This window comes from Brassica napus, chromosome C3 (assembly GCF_020379485.1).
Source record: "Brassica napus cultivar Da-Ae chromosome C3, Da-Ae, whole genome shotgun sequence".
In the NCBI taxonomy this organism is placed as follows: Eukaryota; Viridiplantae; Streptophyta; class Magnoliopsida; order Brassicales; family Brassicaceae; genus Brassica; species Brassica napus.
The window spans coordinates 1,235,344-1,260,222 of record NC_063446.1 but is presented as its reverse complement, the minus strand read 5'-3'; the positions used below and the strand labels follow the sequence as shown (position 1 = coordinate 1,260,222).

General features: G+C 36.1%; 5 protein-coding genes across 6 annotated transcripts; 3 read left to right on the top strand and 2 right to left on the bottom strand.

The window, feature by feature from the left end:
* Positions 1-233: 233 nt before the first annotated feature.
* On the top strand, positions 234-1,421 carry LOC106387538 (probable transcriptional regulator RABBIT EARS). The gene has a single exon (XM_013827409.3). The coding sequence runs from the start codon at positions 747-749 to the stop codon at positions 1,419-1,421; it is 675 nt and encodes a 224-aa protein (XP_013682863.1). The 5' UTR covers positions 234-746.
* Positions 1,422-12,415: 10,994 nt separating this feature from the next.
* On the top strand, positions 12,416-14,097 carry BNAC03G02350D (uncharacterized protein At2g39795, mitochondrial). The gene is made up of 3 exons (XM_013823062.2): positions 12,416-13,271; positions 13,378-13,748; positions 13,830-14,097. Exons 1-3 carry the CDS (start codon positions 13,023-13,025, stop codon positions 13,987-13,989), a joined length of 780 nt encoding a protein of 259 aa, XP_013678516.1. The 5' UTR covers positions 12,416-13,022; the 3' UTR covers positions 13,990-14,097.
* Positions 14,082-16,090, bottom strand: LOC106382963 (PRA1 family protein A2-like). Of its 2 annotated transcripts, XR_007321048.1 has the most exons (8): positions 15,761-16,090; positions 15,649-15,689; positions 15,467-15,545; positions 14,875-14,961; positions 14,713-14,801; positions 14,557-14,628; positions 14,304-14,471; positions 14,082-14,225 (listed from the first exon to the last, which is right to left on the bottom strand). XR_007321048.1 is itself a non-coding variant. In XM_048751815.1 (7 exons), exons 1-7 carry the CDS (start codon positions 15,916-15,918, stop codon positions 14,368-14,370), a joined length of 630 nt encoding a protein of 209 aa, XP_048607772.1. In that variant the 5' UTR covers positions 15,919-16,090; the 3' UTR covers positions 14,082-14,367. The 2 variants fall into 2 exon arrangements, 1 of the variants encoding a protein (XP_048607772.1); XM_048751815.1 differs by having other exon boundaries at positions 14,082-14,471.
* Positions 16,091-16,556: 466 nt separating this feature from the next.
* Positions 16,557-20,187, top strand: LOC106385631 (folylpolyglutamate synthase). Its single transcript, XM_013825538.3, has 15 exons — positions 16,557-16,706; positions 16,781-16,849; positions 17,409-17,518; positions 17,628-17,688; positions 17,874-17,957; positions 18,065-18,121; positions 18,339-18,399; positions 18,534-18,580; positions 18,685-18,762; positions 18,872-19,036; positions 19,120-19,395; positions 19,476-19,554; positions 19,622-19,780; positions 19,840-19,952; positions 20,036-20,187. The coding sequence occupies exons 1-15, from the start codon at positions 16,638-16,640 to the stop codon at positions 20,093-20,095; spliced, it is 1,488 nt and encodes a 495-aa protein (XP_013680992.2). The 5' UTR covers positions 16,557-16,637; the 3' UTR covers positions 20,096-20,187.
* A 101-nt stretch (positions 20,188-20,288) lies between these two features.
* On the bottom strand, positions 20,289-22,623 carry LOC106385749 (cytochrome P450 71A1). Its single transcript, XM_013825653.3, has 2 exons — positions 21,590-22,623; positions 20,289-21,061 (listed from the first exon to the last, which is right to left on the bottom strand). The coding sequence occupies exons 1-2, from the start codon at positions 22,466-22,468 to the stop codon at positions 20,447-20,449; spliced, it is 1,494 nt and encodes a 497-aa protein (XP_013681107.1). The 5' UTR covers positions 22,469-22,623; the 3' UTR covers positions 20,289-20,446.
* Between the last annotated feature and the right edge of the window lie 2,256 nt (positions 22,624-24,879).

The window sequence follows — 24,879 nt, the reverse complement described above, 5'->3', positions numbered from 1 at the left end:
TTTGTTGTTTTCTCCCACTGTCTGAAAACCGTAATATATGGAGACAAATTGTAGGTTGAATAATCTCTTACGAGTCCATAAAAATAATCTAAATTTCAGGCAATGATCTCCACTTTTCATCCGTATACTCGCAAAACAATCACACGATATCATATTAAATTGCAGTATCCAGTGTCTTATTAGCTAGATCACATAATCTATAAATTATAAATTAATTTGATGGTCCACTGTCTCCATCACCTCTACAGACACACATATCCATAAATAATGTATTTGTCTAGTCTCTACATGTTGTAGTCCAACATCAAAATTTACAGTTAAGCCATATATTATTTTGTCATACTATTAGGTGTTATTGAAAAACATGGACTCTAACAACTCATTAATTTTGTAGACTCGTGGAAAACTTATGTTGCGTTTGGCATTAAGTTTAGCTACCATCGAATCAAAAGCTCGCCACCTAATTGTTACTATTCAAATATTTAAAGTGAAGACATAAGAGTAGCTAAAGTAAAAAAGAACTTTCCCTATCAAAGTCTCTCCCTCTTTACTCATGGTTCTCAATGTAGTTTTCTCACATTCAATGCTTTAACCATATTATACTATCATACATATACGTACATGCGTCTCTCTTTATATATGTGTTCAATTCGTGTATATAAATTTACATACTTCTCTCCCACCCATAAAAACTCTCTCAACTTCTTATACTAATAGAGGAATAATACATTTATATTTGTATTTGTATGCGTTCGTATTCGTGTCTGATGGAGAGAGATAAATGCTTGATGTCGATGAAGTTCCGACCGGTGGTGACGAGACAATCCTCGAACGCGGCTTTACTCTGGCCATTTGGGGAAGAGTATGGCGGTGGAGGTGGTTGCATGTGGCCGCCTAGGTCTTACACGTGCAGCTTTTGCGGGAGAGAGTTCAAGTCGGCACAAGCACTAGGCGGTCATATGAACGTTCATCGAAGAGACCGAGCTCGTCTTAAACAACAATCATTATCATCTTCATCAACTGACCAAGCCACGCCTCTTGATTATGATCATCATCAACAAGTACAAAAACAACCCGAAGTTCTTGACGTGGGACCGAAGTTTCCCGTCCAAGAAGATTCAAGAAAGCCAAATGGAAGTAAGAGAGAGATAAGTGATGTTTTAGAAAGTTCTATGAAAAGATTTGAGCATTACAATGATGAAGTCAAGACTGATTTATCTATCGGTCTAGTGAGTTCTGAGTTCGATCCTCGGAGGAAGCAACTAATCAACGGGGTTTTGGCGTCCAAGAAAGCAAAGACTGATGTTTCAAGATTGCCGATGATGGTAGGGTTGGTCATCGGAGTATCCAAGATCAACGGTCATCACGAGGAGTTGGATCTTGAGCTAAGGCTAGGAGCTGATCCACCAAAGGTTAACTAGCCTAAGTGGTAATAATGATAATAATAGTGAATGTGATTGCCAAAATCTCAAGAGGGAAAAGTAGGTTTTGTAGTGTTGGCTTTGATATAGTAATTAATTCCATTGTATGGGAAGTCAGCACTTTTACTCTTTGGTAAGACTCAAAAATAGAAGAGAGAAAATTCAATGATATAATTCGCTTTAATATTCCATGTGAACTCTCAATATTATAAAAAGAAATTAGAAACTAAAAGTCATCATATTGTCTATTTTGTTAACCCAGTTATCATATAACCTATGAGGAGATTAGAGAAAACCAAGAACTTAAGGCTAATTATTTAATCTAATGATAATCGTAAGAGCTAATGTCCATAGTCTATTAATGGGTTTTGCTTGTAAATAACAGGAAGGTAATATTAACGTTTGCTATAAGCTTATAGGGATGGCCACATGACCTCAAATCTAGATTAACATTTTTTTACTTCTACACATATCACTTCTCAGTGGTTGGCACATGGAAAAAATGATAATTGTTTTTACTCTTACTCTGATATGTTTGAAAATAGTAGGAGCTTGGAAGATTACTCTTTAATGTAGCTGGCTTTGTAATTATAGAAATGAATAATACCGTAAAATAAAAAATTAGTTTACAAAAAAAAAAAAATACCGTAAAATATTATATGAAGGAATAAAACTGATCCAGAAGACAAATACTGAACAGTAATAAAATATATTTCTTCATTATTTCTTGGTAAACAGAAAATGCACCATCAAAGTATTAATGATCGAATTAAATAGAAATGCAATGAACAGATTGTTATTATCTCGTTGACAGCAACTTTGCAGATATGAACATGTTACACACAGTATGTATATATATTTGTAAACTATAATTGTGCTTGTGTACATGTCTGTAGTTGAGAAGGGTAAACTATAATTGATCGAAGTGAAAGTGGTCTTTTCACAATTTACAGCTCCTAATATAAACACATGCAAACGTTTGTATGTTGTACTTTTAGATTACCTTTTTTGTTTTACGTTTATAAATAAATTAAAGAAGAAGAAATAAGTGAAAAGGAAAGAATGGAACCGATGGTTATAAAGGGGATATGGTTTTAAATGGAGGGGCAACAAAGTTCAACGTTGTCTAAAAGAGGAAAATTCATGAAATTATATCTTCTGACTTTATTATTACAAATACAAAGCATAATGCAAAAATAAGCTAAGGAAGAAGTCTATTAAAAAAACTGAAAATTAACCCACACAAAAATCAGACTCTGCCCTGCAACTGCAACAAGAGGAGAACTGAACACACACAAAATGTAAAGAGAATATAATAAACGGAATAGAATTTAGAGAATTTGTGTCATAACTAATAACCACTAGCTGTAACATCCTTTCCTCTTTTGGGAGCTCTTCTTCGGAATATTTATTAGTGTATATACTTAGTTACTATACGAGTATAGGGTGTTACTATACTCATTCTATATACGGTATAAATACCCCACTTGTACATGACTTTCATTAATTAATAAAAAGATACAGTTTAAGTTTGGATTACTCTTAATATGGTATCAGAGCTTTTATAACAAACTTTCCGCCATTGACAACAAGCTTGATTTTGCGAGTTCTTCAGCTTGAATCTTCTCGATTCAGATCTCATGAGTGCTCCAATTCATCAAATCCTTGTTGATTCCTTCGTATCTTGGTGTTTCCTTGTTCGAGACATCTTGTTTCTCATCTCCGTCGTCGTCTTCGTTTCGATTCTTTCTCCGTTTTTCTGAATCGCGTCATGACTTCGAATCATTCACCTCCGCGTCCTCCGGTGGATCACTACAACAATCCTTACTATCTTCATAACTCGGATCATGCGGGACTCGTCTTGGTCTCTGATCGTCTTGAAACGGGAGCTGACTTTCATGCTTGGCGTCGCTCTGTTCGTATGGCGTTGAACGTCCGTAACAAACTTGGATTCATTGACGGTACGATTCCTAAACCTCCTGCGGATCATCGAGATTCTGGTTCTTGGTCGCGTTGTAACGATATGGTCTCGACGTGGTTGATGAATTCTGTTTCGAAGAAGATAGGGCAGAGTTTACTCTTTATGTCAACTGCTGAATTGATTTGGAAGAATTTGATGTCAAGATTTAAACAAGATGATGCTCCACGTATCTTTGAGATTGAGCAGAAGTTGAGCAATATTCAACAGGGTTCTCTTGATGTGAGTACATATTACACTGAGCTCGTAACTCTTTGGGAGGAATTTCAGAATTATGTGGATCTTCCTGTTTGTACTTGTGGCAAATGTGAATGCAATGCAGCTGCTTCTTGGGAGTTGATACAGCAGAGAAGTCGTGTAACCAAGTTCTTGATGGGGTTGAATGAGTCCTATGATGCTACACGTCGTCACATCTTGATGCTTAAGCCGATTCCATCGATTGAGGAGGTCTTTAACATGGTTGCTCAAGATGAAAGACAGAAGATAATTCGCCCATCTCTCAAGACAGATAGTGTCGTTTTCCAGACTTCGGCTACTGAATCTGCAAGTCCTCATTATGCTGCGGCTGTTGCCTATCGTCCTAAACAACGCCCTGTATGTACACATTGTGGAATGGCTGGACATATTGTTCAGAAATGCTTCAAGTTACACGGATATCCTCCTGGTCATAGGTTTTATAATACCAATGCCTCTTCTCAGCAACGACTCTCTGCTCCCTCTAACAATCAGTCACGTGGACCAGTATCTCAATCATCACATCAACATCAGTCTACTACGGCTGGTAATACAGTGGCTCAAGTGCAGAATGCTTCTCCTGGTGCGCTTGATTTGGCTCATTTCACTCAGGAACAAGTTACTCAACTCTTACAACAACTTCAGACTCAAACACGTCAACCTGATTCTACTGCCAACTGTGTTTCAATGACTTCTTCTATCACAGAAAAAGGGATTACGCCTGCTGAATCATCTTGTGGTATCATACCTTTTCCATCTTCAAGCCTTCGTTTTGAGAATAATACTCTTACATTTCAACATCAAACTTTAACTTCTCTTACTCATGCTATTCCTTCTGGTGCTTGGATAGTAGACAGTGGAGCTACAACTCATGTCTGTTGTGATTTGTCTCTATTTGTTGAAACTTATCCTGTTTCAGGAATGACTGTATCACTTCCTAATGGCACTAGGGAAAGCATAACTCATTCAGGAATAGTTCGTTTATCTGAAACACTGACACTTCATGATGTTCTCTTTGTTCCTTCTTTTCATTTTAATCTTGTGAGTGTTAGTAGTTTTTTACGACGTGATAAATGTTCTGCTCACTTCTTTCCTGAATATTGTTACATACAGGACCATACTCGGGCCTTGAAGATTGGTGAAGGTTCTCTGCTTCACAATTTATATGTTTTGGATTTTGGTCAAGCTTCTGTTTCTTTCTGTGGCTCTGTTCGTGTTGATGAAGATCTTTGGCATATTCGTCTAGGGCATCCTTCATTGGAGCGTTTAAAGCTTTTGACTGGTCTTCTTCCGTGTTCTAAGTCGGGTACTACAGTCTCAACACCTTGTTTAGTTTGTCCTTTAGCTAAGCAGAAAAGATTACCTTTTGTGTCAAATAATAACATGTCGAGTTCTCCATTTGATTTGATCCACATAGATACTTGGGGTCCTTTTTCAATAGAGTCTGTTGCTGGTTTTCGATATTTTCTTACGATAGTTGATGATTGTACTCGTGTTACATGGGTTTATATGATGAGAAATAAAAGTGATGTTTCTGAGATAATGCCTTCGTTTCTTAAGCTTGTTCAAACTCAATATCAAACGAATGTTAAATCCATGAGAAGTGATAATGCTCCTGAATTACACTTTGGTCATCTAATTCGTGAATTTGGCATTACTCATCAGTATTCATGTGCATACACTCCACAACAAAACTCAGTTGTGGAAAGGAAACATCAACATATATTGAATGTTGCTAGAGCTCTTTTGTTTCAGTCTCATCTTCCTTTGGCATATTGGAGTGATTGTATTCAAACTGCTGTCTTTCTTATTAACAGAATGCCATCTCCTTTGCTTAAAAATGTGTCTCCTTATGAGCTCTTGGTAAAGAAGCAACCTGCTTATAATTTTCTGCGTGCTTTTGGTTGTTTGTGTTTTGTCTCCACATTGAATAAAGATAGACATAAACTTTCTCAGCGAGCAAATGCAAGTGTTTTTATTGGATATGCATCAGGTTACAAGGGTTATCGGGTTCTTGATCTTGATACGAATGTGATCTCGATATCTCGAAATGTTGTTTTTCATGAACATATTTTTCCCCTCAAGAATGCTGCTTTGCCTCCTGATGATTTGTTTACTAAGATCATATTGCCTTTACCAACTCCTGTTGCATTAGATAGTGATTCTATTACTCCTAATCAATCTTGTCCTGCATCATCATCTAACTCTAGTGCCGTTAGTTCGTCTTTACCAGTTGTTTCTGGAACAGGTCAAGCTTCATTACTTAGAGATCGACCGCGACGGACTGGTAAGGCTCCACAATACTTATCTGACTATCATTGTTCTCTCATTCAACACACCCCATCTCATTCTTTTCATAAATCAACTTCCACTCCTTTATACCCTATTTCTTCTGTTCTTTCATATTCCAACATCTCTTCGGAATTTCAAAATGCCATTCTTTCAGTTTCTGCTGATACTGTTCCAAGTACATTCAAGCAGGCAATTCTATCTGATCTATGGAAGAAGGCAATGAATACAGAGTTTGATGGTATGAATACAAACAAGACTTACTCTATTGTGACATTACCTCCTGGAAAGAATGTTGTTGGCTGCCGATGGGTTTATGCTTTCAAATATAATGCTGACGGTACGGTGGAGAGACCGCGTGCTCGTTTGGTTGCTCAGGGGTATACACAACAAGAAGGGGTGGATTATACTGATACGTTTTCCCCAGTGGCAAAGATGACTAGTGTCAAGCTGTTATTAGCTCTAGCTGCGAAGAAAGGATGGTCATTGTCTCAGATGGACGTGACTAATGCGTTTTTGCATAGTGAGTTGGATGAGGAGATTTACATGAGTCTTCCTCTTGGTTACACACCAGGACCAGGCGAAGTGTTACCTCCTAATGCTGTTTGTCGTCTACATAAATCCATCTATGGATTAAAACAAGCATCTAGACAGTGGTACACATGTTTCTCCTCTGTTCTGTTGAAGTCTGGTTTTATACAATCTCCTGCCGATCATTCTCTCTTTATATCTCAACAAGGAACCTCTTTCACTGCTGTTTTGGTTTATGTTGATGATATTTTGATTGCGGGGAATGATGATGAAGCTGTCCTTCGCCTGAAGCAAACTCTTCATCACGCCTTTAAGATCAAAGACTTAGGTCAGGCTCGTTTCTTCTTGGGTTTGGAGATTGCAAGGAATTCTACAGGGATCTCTCTGTGTCAACGCAAGTACGCTCTTGATCTTCTTGCTGATACGGGTTTCCTGGCTTCAAAACCATGTGCTGTTCCTTTGGATCCTACTATTCCGATGAGCAGCACTACTGGTATTCCTCTGGAAGATATAACATCTTATCGGGAACTTGTTGGTCGTCTCCTATACTTGACAATCACAAGACCTGACATTACCTTCGCTGTTCATCGTCTCAGTCAGTTTCTTTCAGCACCTACTGATGTACACTTACGTGCGGCTCATCATGTCCTGCGATATCTGAAATCTAATCCAGGCCAAGGATTGTTCTATGCGGCTGATGCAGAGTTGTGTTTGAATGCGTTCTCTGACGCTGACTGGGCTACATGTCCTGATACAAGACGCTCTGTGACTGGTTTTTGCATCTACTTGGGTTCTTCTTTGATTAGCTGGAAATCAAAGAAGCAGTGCACTATCAGTCGTAGTAGTACTGAGGCAGAGTATCGTAGTATGGCTATGACGACTTGTGAATTGATCTGGTTACAACAGCTTCTAACTGATCTTCATGTTGCAGTCACTGCTCAAGCTAAACTCTTCTGTGATAACAAGTCGGCAATGCATATTGCTAACAACCCTGTGTTCCATGAGCGTACGAAACATATCGAGGTTGATTGTCATACCATTCGCGATCAGGTCAAGAAAGGATTCATCTCTCTTCATCATGTTACTACGACGAATCAACATGCTGATGTCTTGACCAAGGCTCTCCATCCGGGTCCTTTCCATTCATTGATCAACCGAATGTCTCTTTCAAGCCTTTATACTCCTTCTTGAGTTTCATGGCTTGAGGGGGGTATATTAGTGTATATACTTAGTTACTATACGAGTATAGGGTGTTACTATACTCATTCTATATACGGTATAAATACCCCACTTGTACATGACTTTCATTAATTAATAAAAAGATACAGTTTAAGTTTGGATTACTCTTAATAATATTCAGCGTGCTCTTCTCATTCTCAATTCCATTTTCTTTAATTTTTTGGGGGGTTTTTTATCACTTTGTTTTCTAATTTTTGAAGATAAATTGGTAATTTTATTATTGTAGCTAGGAAATCTATCCTTTATAGGTTTTGAAGCATTGGTGAAAAATATCCAATTCGTAAGAGATTTCTGTTGTATGCTAAATCTTTAGTTCAGCTTCCCCACAAACAAATATCTTGTTTCTGGTGTTTAATAATCATATATTAACCACTTGTTTTTCTATTTTTATTTAAAAAAGTAACAACATACTAAAATTTTATTTAGTTTTATATAAATTAGAAATGCTCAAAAACTTTTCATGAATACGTAATATATATCTAAATTATGATAATTTGAACCGAATGAGTTTCTAAAAATATATATTAAGGATTCCATGTTTTTCTATATGAACGATTGAATAAATTTCATATATCATATTTAGCACTGGTATAGTTGCATCATATATGATTTGGAAAACAATACACAAATGTTACGAACAGACCAAAATAAATAAGAATTATTCTTGGGTTCAACCCCTAGGGTGAACCTCTAGGTTTACCAACCAATAGGATTGTATTATTTTATATTCGATATCTTTTAAAAAAAAAAACAAAATATTGTCAAATTATATTATCTTTTTTAAATTAAAAGGTAAAAATAAATAAATAAAAAATAGTAGTAATTACAAAAAAAAATATTTTTAACGTCGTAAACAAAACATTAAACCCTAAATCCTAATCTCTAAACCCTAAATCCTAAACCCTAAACCCTTGAGTAAACCCTAAACTCTAGGATAAATCTTAAATTATAGGATAAATCTTAAACTCTAAATCAAAATCACTAAACACTAAAACACTCAATGGTTTAGGGTTTAGTATTTAGGGTTTAGAGTTTTAGGGTTTAGTGTTTTTATTTAGAGTTTAGGATTTATCCAAGGGTTTAGGGTTTACCCAGGGGTTTAGAGTTTACCCAAAGGTTTAGGGTTTACCCAAAGGTTTAGGGTTTACCCAAGGGTTTAGAGTTTAGGATTTAGGGTTTAGGGATTAGGATTTAGGGTTTAATGTTTTGCCGACGACGTTAAAAAGATTTTTTTTAATTCTTTTTCTGTAAGTGCTATTTTTTTTTTTACTTTTTTATTTTAAAAACATAATATAATTTGATAATATTTTGTTTCCATTTGAAATAATGAAATTCTATTGGCTGGTGAATCTCGAACCCAAGAATAACTCAATAAATAATAGGAGCAGAATACGTAGTTATGGAAAATTTCGATATCATACATCTGAATATACTACACCAATACATGCATATCAAACCTTTTATTTATATTAGCTTTCCTTAAAATGTATATACGTATAAAAAATATCTCCATTAGTATTCTCTTATTAAACTATAACAAACCTAACTTCCTAAATCCTAGCAACAAAATATTCACACGAAAACAAACATGATGTTATATTGTATAACTGAATTTTAAGGGATGTTATATTTACGTCTAATGAAATGTGAATAGGTTCAAAACTTGAATGACAACATTTTTAAGTAGATAAAAATTAGGACTTTAATTTAATAGAATAGATTGTTGTTACAATTTTTAAAATCTACGATTAATTTAAAAATAGATAAAAACAATTTTTTTGGAATCTATACTATTAAAAGAGAAAGAATCCTAAAAAATCTATTTATGAAAAAGTTGTTGCACTTACTCATTAATATTTTTTTGGTCTTACCCTTATTTTCTCTAACTATACCATATCTATTGAGATAATTTGCTAACGTGTTGTTTCATAATTTTCTAGCGTAACATGTGGAATATTTGGTTTCCTTAAATACATGTCCTCATTTATTTTCTAGCATATACAAAATATTACAAATTTAATTTTTAAGAAATATGAATATAAAAGTCTGCAACTTAAAAAATACTAACAAACTTTTTCAAACCTTTAGAATATGAATATACACCTCAAAATATATTGTCAAAAAAATTATTATTTCTATTTTTTTTCTAATAAAATTATTTCATGAATATAAAAATTGGATGCAGTTTATTTTTCAAATTTTTATTTTAATAAAATATTGCAAATATAAAAACGCAAGGAACAAATATCATTATTTTTGTTAAAGTAAAATTTTGTCAAAACATATTTTCGCGCTTTAAAATCGTGGATCAAATAGCTGATTCAGTTTTATAACTATTATAATGTATATCTGAAATTTAATCAAATTTTTAAAAATATTATAAGATTGTTTTGGGTCTTTGTCAGGTCAACCGGTGTCGGTTCACAGGTTAATGACAAGTTTTTGGATTTTGTCAAACTTTGAATATATAAATCATTAATGCAATATTTTTAAGTATATTATTTGAATTTTTAAAATTCAGGTAAATTCAGGTATCCATTTGGTTTTCGGTTCGGTTTATTTTTTTATTCCAGAGATATATGATTTGTTAGGTTATTTATGAAATTCAGTTCAATTGGTTTCGTTGTTTTTAGTTTGGTATGGTTTGATATGCAGTTTCGGATAAATATGCCCAAACTATATATTATCTATAAAAAATGATTTCAAAAGAATTTATTTGATTTCGAAAACAAGTCCGCGCTTTTTAAGCGCGGGTCAAAATCGAGTAATTATTATACCATGATAATCTTGTTGAACTGTAATGGTGGATATATGGATGTAAAGCAGGCACAAGTCCTGCAAGATCTAAAATACTTGACATATGAATATGATGATTTAATGAAAAAACAAATTAGATTGAAAAATATTTTAATAGTCTAAAGAATTACAAGTATATTAAGATCTAAAAAGACTTACTATATAATGAAAAATTAGAGTGACTTTTTTTTTTTTTTTTGATAAACCCTATCGGCTGATCCGGTCGGCCCCGGGAGGAACGAACTTAGTGCTACAAAGTGGACTAGCCCGAAAGTGTACCACACTGTCTGATCCGAGTTTAGAATACCTTCCGACTAACTACATACAACTATTGGATCTCATTATCTTCTCTTTTTTTAGCAAAAAAAAAAAACTATTGCATCTCATAGTCCACATTTTAGAACCTTTTCCCGGCAATTTACACTTCAGAATTTATATATCAATAAGTTACCCTAAAAGTTGATATCAATAAGTTACCCTAAAAGTTATTTTGGTGTATGTTGCTATAACACCTATATACACAAACAGGTAAAGTGAATAACGCTATATTCTCTGTTGTCTAGCTTTCCCACTGAAGAAACTCAACTTGAAGTTGCACCATCATCATTCACTACGCATCTATTGTTAAGAGGTCTTATGTACAATAAGAAAGTGAAAGGTTTGGTAACAGGGTAGCAAATAGGTGACTTCTTTAGTGTAAAAGAAGTAATAGAGTGGTTTTAAAGGAGAGTTCAGAATGCACATGCTCATGCTTGCCCTCTCCTTATTCATCAAAATTTATTTCACTGGTTGGTTCTTTATATGTTTTGTCCATTAGAGTTTCCTAGTTTAGTAACCTTTTCTCTTCTTCTTGTTTCAATGTACTTTCCTTTTTTGGCTGTGTGTTCTGATTGACATTGCACCTTCACAAACCGTGTGCATAAGATGCATTAAAAGTCAAATGACACCATTTTTTGTTATTCTTTACTTTACTTTCTTTTCCCATTGGTGACGTTAAGACCGTGACGTGTGTCCATAAATTCTTTTAGACATACCAAAGCCTAATAAATGTATGTGTATTAGGTCTGTTTATGTACGTCAGAGTTGGTCTCAATGGCCCCTGAGTACATAAACATACCAGGCCCATTAGGAACATCTCCACCGGAGTTTGATCCAATCGCTTCACTCACAAACGCACGGTGAGATTCCTGAAGGAGAGAGTGCGTGACAATGGAGTGACAAAAGATGGTCCCTCGCCAGAAAAACCGCTCTAATCAGGTTTATACGTTCATTTTCAGGAGGAATAATCTTCGAACCAATCTATTTGGTTGGTCCTAGCCTTCAATCATTGGAACATTATCTTTGTGTCGTATTAGTAAATGTATTCATGCTCGGTTATATAGCATGAATACATGATGAACATTACTGGGACAAGTTAGAGGGTTTGAAACATTTTCTATAACGCAATTTGTTTGGTATTCAGATAAATAATACTGGACCAAATTTTGCCACTCCTAGGAATCCACGGTCAATGTATTTGTTCCAATGACTGGAACAACGTTGAGAACCAAGCAATCATCAACCTTTAGCACAGCTAATGAAGCCGCAAATCAGCCAAGAAAACAAAAAAAACACAGATATATACGCAAATCCTATAAAATGGTAAAAACAAGATGGTTATCCATAGAAATTTTATAGAATCAAAATGTGTTGTAGTTGGCAGCTAGGTAATGAAAGTACAAATCTACTTTCGTGCAAGAAGCCACCAACAAAACATCTGGGTGGGCATTACGGCCACCCGCATATAAAATAATTCGGCTGACTAACGTGCCCATCCGTATAACTAGCGAGTAGCATCAACACCAAGCAGTTTAAAAAGGGAGCTTTGAGTGTACAGTTAACAGCCAAGAAAGGAGAACACAGATTTTTGCTCACATTCAGAAAAGGCTGCCAACAAGATAAGTGATATTGATGACATACTGACCAATCACAGAAAGAAGCAGCCATATATGGCTAATATGTGATCGGATAATTGGTCACCTTATGGTGTATATATATATATACACTCTCAGATAGAAGTAATATAGTCAAAAACATATATAGTTAATGATCCATAACCAAAACTGGGTTTAATCCTGTTTCAGTGTTGAAACGAATCACCAACAACATTGCTATAGGTGAGCTCACTGACCATTCACACAAACAAAAGCCATAAGGCTAACATGTGATTGGCTAATTAGCCACCATAAAACAGAGTTTATAAAAAAGGCAAAACTACTGATTACTATCACTAATCCTAAAAAGGTTTGGAATAATACATTACATTAGCCATATCTCCAGCTAATAGTATCCATCGCTACTTTCTTCTGAACTTTAAAAAAAGACTACAACTGAAGAAGAAGAGGCAAACTAGGGTTTCAGATTATGTTAAATGGTCTCCCAACTATTTAACCTGAAATATCGTAATGGGCTAATCGGCCCGATATGGGCCCGTATTTTGGAAAATTAAATCCATTAAAGCCTTTCTCTCTTCAGTTCAAAGCTCCGACATAAAAATGGCGACTTTGGTACGTCGGACAGCCTCGCGGCTTGTCGGAAGCTGCTTCAAAAATAGCTTTCCCGTTAACCCATCTCTTGACCAGTCTTGTTACGCTCTTGGCAGCTTGCGATATCTGACGCCGTCCATTTCTCGTGATAATCCCTTCACTACATCTGCCAGAAAGAGAGCTTCCTCAACTGATTCACTTCTACGAGTGATCGAAACCGAGATTGGATTCGCCGAGCAAGCTGACGATTACGATCGAGTTAGCCATTTCCTCATTTTCATGCCAGTTTGTTTCATAATGTAACATTTGAGGCCAACGGTATATAATCAATCTCCTCTGTTATTGCTTTCGTGTCTGAATAAAGGTTGAAGAAACTCCAAGTGGTTTCCGTTTCAAAATGGAAGAAAAACCAGGAACTAAGATCGTGACATTGACTAGAGACTACCAAGGAGAGAGTGTTGTAGTTGAAGTGCACATGACTAATCTTGTGACAGGTGATAAAGGAGATGACGAGGAAGAGAGTGATGAAGAAGAGGAAGAAGAACATGAGGATAAGCCAGAGAAGCCTAAGCAATCTAATGTGCCTCTTTTAGTAACACTCTCCAAGAAGACAGGACCAAGTTTGGAGTTCAGATGTACTGCTTTTCCTGACAAGATTGTGATCAAGGACATGTGGTTTACGTTTCCTGATGATCCTTCCAAAGATGAGCTTGCATATGAAGGCCCTTCCTTCCGGTATCGAACAAGTGTTGAACTTTTGATAATTATAAGAATCAAAAGTCATGATCTTTGAAGTTTGATGGTTTCTTTCTGCAGGGTTTGGGATGAAAAGCTGAGAACGGCTTTCCATAGGTACAACGAGATTAGAGGGATAGCGCCGAGCATGATTAACTTCTTGCACGAGTATATGATCAACAAAGATAGTAAAGAGCACTTATTGTGGTTGAAAACGCTCAAGAACTTCGTCAAGTGTTGAGGAAAACCAGAACACTTTTTTTTTTTCAGTTTTCAGATGCTCTGTTTTTCCAATTTTGTACTTTCTGTTTGGATCTATTTTATATAATAAAATGAGTTTGAAATCAAATCATTAACAAAGTCTAAAAAGTATGAGCATCACTACAGCAATCAGAAGTAACTTGGTCAAGTATGTCCAGTATTTCTAGTGAAAGCCAGTAACCATCATAACCAATTGGAAGCTATACCTACCATCATCTGACAAAACAATAGGGATTCATTTACTTCAGATTAACAACCTAGATTTGCTTAAAGCGACGAGAGACATGCTCTTACTTGACAACATGACAGCTGCTCGGTTTGCTTCTTGATTGTGTAGCGAGTAGCGACCTTTGTGACTCTAAAGTTCACTGTAGTTACGCCAGACAGCCCGAAACTCTTCACGGAATGTGTTTAAGCGTGCCTTGAGATTTGGTGTTCTCACGCTTGCATGAACAATGATCACTGTTGAGAGAAACAACAATCTCATGCGTCAAAAACAAAACAACATCAAAGGACATCAACGATTAAAACAAGTGGAATAACTTACCGGCGAGGGAAGTCAGAAATGCATAGAGGACCCACAACAAACCGCAGGAAGAGAACCACATGACAAGACTTGCTATAATACATAAGCAAACCAAGACATTGATCACTTTTTGAAACCAATGATGCATTATATATAACAAGGGATAGTGTCAAGTACTTGTTAGGAAAGTAACGACAAACACCCATCGTGGTTTCCCACAAACGTAAACTGTCTTCCTTGCTGCTGATCTCCCACGTATGACAGGCCTGCAAGCGCTCACATTAGCTAAGTACTCTCTTTATATCTTCCATGGCAAATACATTAAAATAAGAAACTCACATGTGAGGAGGCCTCATTTTAGCCGCCAAGTGCGGAGAGAAAAACCTAATAGTCCTTATGAACTTCTCATTAAAACTAGCCGCAAAACTGCAAAATAAAAACATCCCCTTTGAGCTTGAAGAACACCCAGTAGATTCTGCTCGGGAGAACACACACACACACTACCACATGCTTCAATGCAGATCAACGCTAAGCAAAAATAAACTAACATCGAAAGCCAGATATCAACAACATGAACAACCAAACCGCCACAGCGAGGACGAAAAAAGCACCTTGAAACACTCAGATTTCAAGAACCAAGACCAAAAACCCTATTGAATCTCCAATACAAAATTCAAGACCAACAATTTAAGACAAAGAAAGCCTAATATCCTCCAATCCATGCCACCCCGAAACTGGAAAAGCCACTCAGATATCAAGAACAAAAATCATGAAACCTATAGATTCAATCCGGTTCAAGAGCAACCATTGTATACAAAGGAGTCTAACGTCTTCCAAACCTACGCAAACTTCACGTTGCCATGAGAAAGCCTCAATCGAAATTGCATAGCAGAGACATAATAACTAAACTAAAACGAAGTCACACCATTACCTATCGTTAAGGAAAGCTAAGCTCAAGGCCGTGAAAGCAGCACCAAGAATAGCCAATGGTCTTGTAATCAGAGCAAGACCTGAGAGAGTCAAGTCAACACACACACAAAAAAAACATCTATCAAACTAAACCAAAAAAAAAAAAAAAAAATTCCCCCAAAAATGAAAGCTTTATTCACTAACCAAGAACGAGAATCACCAGTATAAAGTAATTCGTCCGATAGCTGCAACATTAGATGAAACAATTAATGAAGATCACAAGAATAAAAGAAAGGGGAAAGAGTGATAATTATACTAGTAGAGATTGCATTTGAGACGGCTCTTCCATTTAGAGAAAGAGCGCGGGAACGCGAATCTTGAGAAGAATTCGCCGAACGAGCGAGGAGGCGTCGACCACTCCACTTCTCTTAGCGCCTCGATCACATCTTCTGCTGCTACGTTCTCCCAATCCATACCCTCCCCACACTCGATTCGGAGCCGCCACAAGATGGAATCGATCTCGGCGACGACGGAGAAAGTCGAGCTCCGATGAGTTTCTTCAGATTCGAATTTGGGTCTGTGATTTGTTCGATTTTCGATTCGTGCGTGTTCGTATAATCCTTTGCGTAGTTATGGTGACGTGGCCGTCCGGTGGGAAGAAATACAAAAAACAAAAGTAGTGAAATGCGTGAGGACAGGTTCGAACACGGGACCTCTGATGTATGAAATTACAAAATAAAAAAGTTCAATGTCTGAGCCCGAGTTCGAACCGGGGACCTTTAGTGTGTGATTCTAGCGTTATAACCGACTACACCACCCAGACGTTTTGTTTATTTAGAGTATGCTTACGTATTCACTAAAAAGAAATGAATGCAATGAAAGTCAACAGAATGTTTGCTGTTTCCTTTGAACCTCGTTGCACATCGTGCCGTCCTCCGCACGACGGCTCCACCACTACCAGCACGTGCTCTTTTCCGAGAATCTCGGAGGGTTTTCGTTTTTTATATATTCTCACTTTTAGCTGTTTTCAGATTCGTTCGTTAAAGAAAGAAGATATCGACATGGCAGCTCCAGGTTTAGCTTCCTTCATCCTCACTTAAAACTGATATCTATCGAGCTCTCGCTTGTGTTTGGTTACAGGACATAATGGAGATTCGTATGAGGAAGCATTGGCTGCTTTATCTTCTTTGAGCATGAAGCGAAGTCATGCTGATAATAGCGACAAAGGAGACCGCTTCGAGATTCTCTTTGATTATCTCAAGGTTTTCTCTTACATTTTACGTTCTTTTTTGGTTCTCTGCTGAATATTGTAACGGTCTTCGTAATACTTTTGCAGATACTTGACCTGGAAGAAGATGACATGTCAAAGATGAACGTTATCCATGTCGCTGGAACTAAAGGAAAGGTATATACCAGCTTTAATTTCTAAAGATGCTTTACAATAAGGGAGAATAAGTGAAATAACTAAAAAAACTAAAAATAAGAAAGAAACTAACTATGAGTTAGAGAGAGATATGAAGAAAATAGAAGAGAGATAAGGGGAATGATAGTTAGTTATTAATTTTAGTTATTTTTAATGGTTATAGAGCAAATTTTCCTTTTTTTTTGTAACTATATGATTTGATTTAGTTTCTGTAGTTGGATCTCTGTTTGAATTTGTGTAAGCTTACCTTACACAGGGCAGACACAGGGATTTAGTGAGATATAGGCTATTTATTAAAGATTTGAACAATTTTTTTTTTTTTACAAATTTAGAGGTCTAATTTTTCTTTTTTGAGTCTATATCTATGTAGTTTTTTTTTTTCAAAATTTTGGGGGATAATGCCAATGTTTCATTTGTCCAGGATATGTCGTTATGTGAACCTTTTTTTGATGAAAGTGATTATTGTTTGGACTGTTGATTACTATCTGATCCAGCAGCTAACAAATAACAATATTCTCTTTCTTTTTATCTTGGCTTGAAGGGATCCACATGTGCCTTCACTGAGTCTATCTTACGAAACTATGGCTTCCGAACTGGACTCTTAACTTCACCTCACCTCATTGATGTCCGTGAAAGATTTCGCTTAGACGGGTAGTTTCTCTAACTTTGTTGGAATTTTTGAGAGAAATATATATAAGCTCCTAGAAGCAGGAACCTGGTTACAAAACTATTAGCTGATGTGTTTGTTCTATTGCTGCAGTGTGGACATAAGTGAGGAGAAATTTTTGGTTTATTTCTGGTGGTGCTATAACCGGCTTAAGGTAATTTTTGCAACTGAAAAAAAAAGATTCAGTTATTTGAATCTCTTGGACTTCTTTTTATATTTTTTCGGTTTCTTGAATGTGTAGTAGTTATCCTTAATGTTGATTGCCATTGGAATTATTTTTCAGAGGGGTAGTGATGCTGAAAGGCACATGTATAGTGTAATTGACTTTGTGCTATGCAGGAGAGAACTCACGAGGAGATACCAATGCCTACATATTTCCGCTTCCTTACATCGCTAGCTTTTAAAATATTTGCTGCAGAAAAGGTTTGATGCCAATCTATACCTTTTTGAGTGTTTTTTTTACCAAGTGACAAGATAGATGTGAAAATATATTTTTCTTTATTTATATTGCTCTTTGCTTCTTTATGCAGGTAGATGTTGCTATATTGGAGGTAGGATTAGGCGGAAAGCTTGATTCCACCAATTCAGTACGTTTGACCTTTTCTCTCTGCTGAGATGCTATTTTTTTCTTTAAATAGGACTAAGTTTATGGTTCATTAGGACTAATTAAGTGTCTGAGTACTGAAATATAGATTACTTTCATGAACTCTATAATAAGTCTTTTGTTTCTTTTTTTTTGAACGAATAAGTCTTTTGTTTCACCAAATAACTTCTCATGGGGGATACACTGGTGACATGTTACAGGTTCAGAAACCTGTGGTATGTGGTGTATCATCTCTTGGATATGACCACATGGAAATTTTAGGTTTGTAACTTGACATACCATACCAATACAGCTATGAAAATGTTATCATGAGATCTATGCTTTCATGAAATGAGTTAAATTCCTTTAGTGATATTGTATAATGAATTATTTTTTCTATGTGGGATGCAACACAGGTGATACACTTGACAAAATTGCTGGTGAGAAGGCTGGAATTTTCAAGGTGGCTATAACACTTGTATATCTAAATTTCAAATGGATCAATCCTTTTTTGTAAGTTAGTAATATTTTCCATAGATTGCTTAATATTCCTTGTTTATATTTCAGCTTGGAGTTCCAGCTATCACAGTACCACAACCTGATGAAGCCATGTGTGTCCTTGAAGAGAAAGCTTCCCAATTAAATGTACCCCCAAATTTAATTATTGAACTCTATCGTCACTTAATTGGGGGAAAAATGTTTATGTGCTGTGAAAGTGTTTGATTTGGAGAAGCTAACATCATCATATTGGCAGGTGAATCTCCAAGTGGTGCAACCACTAACTGCAAGGCAGCTAAGTGGTCAAAAACTTGGACTTGATGGGGAGCACCAATATCTGAATGCTGGTCTAGCAGTTTCTCTTGCCTCTACTTGGCTCCAGCAAGTTGGTAAACTTGAAGTTCCTAGTCTTACTCAAACGGTAAATTGCTCTGCTCTTTTCACTTCTTAATTAGCTTGTATCTAAGCCCTTCTCTCATCATTTTTCCACATTATTTGTTTTAGAGTATTCTTCCCGAGAAATTCATCAAAGGGTTAGCTACAGCGAGTTTGCAAGGACGAGGACAAGTTGTCCCTGATCAGTTTATTGAGTCTCGGACTTCAGAAGATTTGGTATTTTATCTGGATGGTGCTCACACTCCAGAAAGCATGGAAGTATGCGCCAAATGGTTTTCATCCGCTGTTAAAAGAGACAACCAGTCAGAGAGTTCAGAACATTTGGTTAATGTCTCCTCAGGATCCTCTCATGATCAGTTTTCAGGAGAAGAAAACTGCCAACAGGTAAGGAGACGAGGGGTTTCTTTTTTTTTTTGTCTTGGATAAGAGATTTAATGAATTAAGAGCATATGGCTTCTTTGCAGATATTGCTGTTCAATTGCATGTCAGTTAGGGACCCAAATATGCTGCTTCCACATCTACGGAATATATGTGCAAACTATGGTAAGTTTTTTGAGCATTGTGCCTTAGTTTGTAACACAATGTCCTTGAAGAAACAAAACATGTGTAGGTGTTCATTTCAAGAAGGCATTCTTTGTACCAAACATGTCGGTGTATCACAAGGTTGGTACAGCGGCGGATTTGCCAGAGAATGACCCACAGGTTGACTTGTCATGGCAGTGGACACTCCAGAAAGTGTGGGAAAGCCTTTTCCACAGTGAAAGGGGTAGTAAAGAAAAAATCTTTTAGTCCTAAATATTGCTGATCCATAATATATCTCAATTCAAGGAGAAGATAATGGAGAAAGTAGTGGGAACAGTGAGGTGTTTACTTCACTCCCTATGGCAATAAAATGGCTAAGGGATAGTGTACGTGAGAGTGGCTCAGCCACACATTTCCAGGTTAACTCAAACCCTTTGTTATTGAGTATCGTTTGTCTCATAATTTTCAAAGTGGCTCAAGGACTGTATGTGTGTGTGTGCAGGTTCTTGTAACTGGTTCGTTACATCTTGTAGGCGATGTACTGAGATTAATCAGAAAATGAAGAGAAAAACAAACACATGTCATCATTATTCATGTTTCTCAAAACACCACACTTAATCTTATTTTTATTATTCGATTTCATTTTCCACAGTACTTTTTTTCTTTTAATCAAAACTCAAAAGCAAAATGTCAGAGGAACAGGTTCACAAATGCTACACAACTAGCTTGTTTTAAAATGACTCAGGATTGTATTCAATAAAGTTTGTTGCATACATTTTACGTTTACATAACGAAACGGACTTATTCTTGCAGTAATATTATTAGATAACGGAAACAAACAGTTATCTCACTTATTAGCAAACCAAATGGCTTGGCCTCATATAACACTTAATAGGGAAACCGCATCAACCCCCTAGGCTTTGATCTTAAACCTTGGAACAGGAACCAGCTTGATAGGGTACTTCTTTGCGACAACAAATTGGCATATCTCCTCCATGTTAATCTCTTCCGGTTTAGAGCCATCAGGCATCTTCCAGTCAAACCGGTACAGTAGATTCGCCATAATCTCCTCGATCAACGCGTTACCATAAGCCATACCGGGACAATTCCTACGACCAAAACCAAATGGTGCGTACCCTTTGCTCCCCATATATTCAATGCTCTTGTCTAGGAATCTCTCAGGGATAAAATCTTCAGGGTTTTCCCAAATTTTAGGGTCACGCTGGACAGCAAACAGATTCACCAATAGTTTGGTCTTTGGAGGGATGTCGTAGCCGCCTACTTTGATCCACTTTGATGACGTCTCTCTCGGAACTGTTCCCGCAGGGTGCAGCCTCATTGTCTCCTTGATTACACATTTCAAATATTGCATTTGATCTATTTCATTATTGGTTATCTTAGATTTGGTCCCAACTATGCGTTGCACCTCTTCTTGTGCTTTCCTCATAACTTGGGGGTGCTTGATGAGGTCGGCCAATAACCACTCTAGCTCCAAGGCTACAGATTCTATAGCCGCCACAAATATACCCTACAATTGGAACAAGAACAAGTAGATATCTACTCTTTAGACAAGAGATGATCTAAAGACATAAATAATTGATTATAGGCATATGATATTAAATATTTGGTTTGATCCGAAAGGTTGGAAGGTACTTAAATAATATTAAAAATGTTATTCTACATTTCCAATGTAATTTTACATATTTAATTTTCTACATTAGTTTGATTAACTAATAGTTTTTATTTAATTAATTATATGTATAATAAATAAGGGTATACTAGTATATTATGCAATTTTTAATCCATTTGAAATATGTCAAAATAACACTATTTACGAAATAGTATCAGTACATCAGTTTGGAGTGATTTTTTAAGCAAATGTATTTATATAGTGTATGTTCTATATTTGTAAATATTTTCTTTGTAATAATTCTATATTTTTTTAAATATATATATGCATATCAAAATTGTATATTTTTCCTCATAAAATTCAAAGTATGTGCGTACACACCTCTGATATTTATGAATCTATTGCAAATAATATATATACACAGACCTGCATGATTGCTTTGACGTCATAGTCATGCTTATCGTTGTCTCGTTGATGAAGAAGAACATCCACGAAGCTGTCCTTCTCTCTTTCATTGATGAGAGTCTCCATAATATCATCCAACTCCAAGTAAGTACTCTTTAAAAGAGTTTTGAAACCCGTAAATCTATCCATCCACGCCAAGATCGGAAACAAATCCTGTACGCAGAAAGATCCCAAGACCTTCTTGAACTGGACATCCCAATTCAAGAAGACCCGCGTCGCATTCTCCAGCCCTTTCTTCTCTTCCTTTTTGTACCTACCCGTGTACGACCTATGAAAGACATTGCTAACCACGGTGTTGAACATATGGGACATATCGATCTCTTCACCTTTTAGGCTCGAAAAATGAATAGTCTCCAACATACTCGAGATCTCTTCATCTCTCAGCGTCTGAAACCGGTTCACGACGTTCTTACTCAGCAGATGAAGTGCAGTGATCTTTCTTACTCCCTTCCAGTGATCCCCATACGGATGGTACGCCAAGTCTTGACCATTACCCTTGAGAGGATTAAGGCTAGTGCTGGTGGGTCGATTTGAGATGGTGATGTCGTGGTTCTTGGTGATCTCTTCGAGAGCATCAGCGGACGAGACAATGAGGTACCGAGTGGTTCCAAGGTTCACGAACATTAACGGTCCATGTTTGAGTGAGAGGTCGTGGAGTGAGTTGTGGGGTAGGTTACTTATTTGATGAAGGTTTCCAATGATTGGAAGTTTTGAGGGAGATGGAGGAAGGTTTAGCTTTTTTGATTTGATCTTATTTTTGACAATTGCGAAGAAGAGAACTGGGAGCAATGCGAAAAGAGTTAAAAGGAAAGGGTTTGAGTTGAAGATGATTTGATCCATGATTCTCAAGTTAGAGTTCACTTTCTGTTGTGGTCACTTGTTTTATTTGATCTAACCTAGGCGTCTATTTATAGTAGAAAAATTTAGGATCACCAGTTCCCCGATCCCCCCCCCCCCCCTAGAATTGTCAAATCAACATGTGCACATTATATATTTTATTTTTGATTAAAAATTAGTACACGTTTAAGGACTTTTACGCCAAACAATAAACTATTAGAGCACCCGCAATGGTGTTACCCAAAAAAGAGTCTTTAGAAAAAGTGTATTTTGATTTTTTAAGTATTTTTTTTTCAGATAAAAAAAAATATATATCAACCAATCGCGGGTCGCCACATGTCGTGGGGACCCGCAAATAGTGCAATGGTGTTGCCCAAAGAGGAGTCCTTAGAAAAAGTGTATTTTAATTTTTTAAGTATTTTATTTTTTCAGATAAAAAAAATATATATCTACCAATCGCGGATCGCCACATGTCGTATGGACCTGTAAATAGTGCAAGGATTCACTAAGAAAGAGTCCTTATTTAAGAATTTTAAAGATTGAATCCTTAGGTTTTGGTGTGATCCACTGATTATTTAATTATTTTTCCCTAAGATACATGACATGTTCACCACATCTTTTGGGAAGTAAAGTAAAATCACCCATTTTGGATAACTGTATAACATCCTAATGTTAAAATCTTTACAATCTAAACCATATGATGAAAGAAATAATTCCTAATGCAAATATTTAGAAAATGATTATATGTGACTGAGCGAACTATTATATATTTTACATATTTTGGCCATTTTAAACCAGCAGAACTTCATTTTGTGCCTAAAATTGCAAGAAATATCAAAATATTCACTTATTCAAACTAAACACTTGAAAAGTATTAAGTTTGACTTGTCATTCTACGAAATTAGGGCACCAAAAGTTTTGTTCGTTATGCTATTTACGTTTCTTACGTACAAGTTTTACTTGTCATGCTGTATTGCTGTTACGTTAAATATGTACGTACAACTTTTTATGGTCCGTTGATTAATCACATCACCTGTTTTTGTTTTGGTCAAAAATCACAACACCTGTTAAGAGATACGCCCAACCCGTAGACAATCGTCCCATAAAATTTGTCTCAACATTGATTAATCGTAGTGATGTGACCTATTTGCCAAATTTCATTTGTTTTTCACCTAACCCGGTAGACAATCGCCCCATAAAATTTGAAATTTTTAGAAGTTTTTGGACGATTCAAAGGGGAATAATACGATGGTCTATTCTCGATCTACACTGATCTGGTTTAGTTTAGTTAATTAGACTGGTAACTAGTTATCTTTTAATTTCCTAAAACTATCAGTCCTACTTCCTCGAGATATGGATATGGACGTGGATACCTCATGCGACCTCAATTCCCTGCCGCAAGTGTTAAGAGCGAAGTGTGATTTTACTTCTTCTCCCTAAGGGCCATCGTCCCAAGCCCTTCCATAGTTTAAAATAACAAAATAAATATAAAAGTTACTTTTAAGGTTTTTGAATTCTCCCACGCAGTCTCTTATATTTACAGCAGAAATGGATTTCAAGTTGGTTTTAATTACTGTCCTTCTCTTCTCCTATTTTTCACTATGTTTTCAATATCAATGAAATTCCCACGGAAGCAGACAATATATACCAAGTAATGGCGGCAATCCTAGACTTTTGTAACTTAGTTTTTTTGGATGTATATATAATCGATTCATAGTACTTGGCTACGTACGTACTAATTACACATATACATCACTAAAGTAAAGTTTTCTGTTTGGAAACTTTTCTTAAGAACACTTAACATTCAAACATGACATGTTTATTTTTGAAAAATGTAAAGAAAATGCTATTTGCCTGAAAGTGATTTACAATAGTGTATCCATATGAGACCGGAACGCATAAATAACTAATTTTGAATTTTAATACAAATCGGAAATTCTGTCTAAATTTCCAAGCAACTATTAGGTGTGAATATGGTTAGAGAACGCGGGAGATTGAGATGTATTCATGTAACACAAACTTATTTGCCGGAGTATATGATTATCCGATATATTAGCATGTCACGTTCACAAGTTATTGTAGACAATATATATATATATATTGCATCATATAAATCGCAGTCAGGACCGGCCCTGACCTAAAGCTGGGGAAGCAGGTGCTTTAGACGCCAAATTAGGTTAACAATTTAAGGGCATCACAATTGCCAAAAGTTGTATGAATCAAGTAAATGTTGATGATCCATGGAAATTTTATAGGGTGAATTTGTGAGATGACCATATTGAAAAAAATATTAAACAAGTGACCATGTAATAAAAGTAAGGTGTTTGATGTGACAATTTGACATACAAACGGACCACTTTCTCCTTTCCCGCACGTGAACGTTTGCCAAATACGCTGTCAAAATATACTATACT

What these genes read in the sequence shown, in the direction of transcription:
- LOC106385631 (XM_013825538.3), top strand. Translation starts at nt 16,638, where the DNA reads ATGAAGCGAAGTCATGCTGATAATAGCGACAAAGGAGACCGCTTCGAG. An exon ending in GAAAGATTTCGCTTAGACGG is followed by an intron (nt 17,519 to 17,627) that starts GTAGTTTCTCTA and finishes CTATTGCTGCAG; the next exon opens with TGTGGACATAAGTGAGGAGA. An exon ending in AGCTTGATTCCACCAATTCA is followed by an intron (nt 18,122 to 18,338) that starts GTACGTTTGACC and finishes GACATGTTACAG; the next exon opens with GTTCAGAAACCTGTGGTATG.
- LOC106387538 (XM_013827409.3), top strand. Translation starts at nt 747, where the DNA reads ATGCGTTCGTATTCGTGTCTGATGGAGAGAGATAAATGCTTGATGTCG.
- LOC106382963 (XM_048751815.1), bottom strand. Translation starts at nt 15,918, where the DNA reads ATGGATTGGGAGAACGTAGCAGCAGAAGATGTGATCGAGGCGCTAAGA. An exon ending in TTAGCTTTCCTTAACGATAG is followed by an intron (nt 14,962 to 15,466) that starts GTAATGGTGTGA and finishes TTTATTTTGCAG; the next exon opens with TTTTGCGGCTAGTTTTAATG. An exon ending in AAAATGAGGCCTCCTCACAT is followed by an intron (nt 14,802 to 14,874) that starts GTGAGTTTCTTA and finishes GAGCGCTTGCAG; the next exon opens with GCCTGTCATACGTGGGAGAT.
- BNAC03G02350D (XM_013823062.2), top strand. Translation starts at nt 13,023, where the DNA reads ATGGCGACTTTGGTACGTCGGACAGCCTCGCGGCTTGTCGGAAGCTGC. An exon ending in AAGCTGACGATTACGATCGA is followed by an intron (nt 13,272 to 13,377) that starts GTTAGCCATTTC and finishes GTCTGAATAAAG; the next exon opens with GTTGAAGAAACTCCAAGTGG. An exon ending in TATGAAGGCCCTTCCTTCCG is followed by an intron (nt 13,749 to 13,829) that starts GTATCGAACAAG and finishes TTCTTTCTGCAG; the next exon opens with GGTTTGGGATGAAAAGCTGA.
- LOC106385749 (XM_013825653.3), bottom strand. Translation starts at nt 22,468, where the DNA reads ATGGATCAAATCATCTTCAACTCAAACCCTTTCCTTTTAACTCTTTTC. An exon ending in ACGTCAAAGCAATCATGCAG is followed by an intron (nt 21,062 to 21,589) that starts GTCTGTGTATAT and finishes TTCCAATTGTAG; the next exon opens with GGTATATTTGTGGCGGCTAT.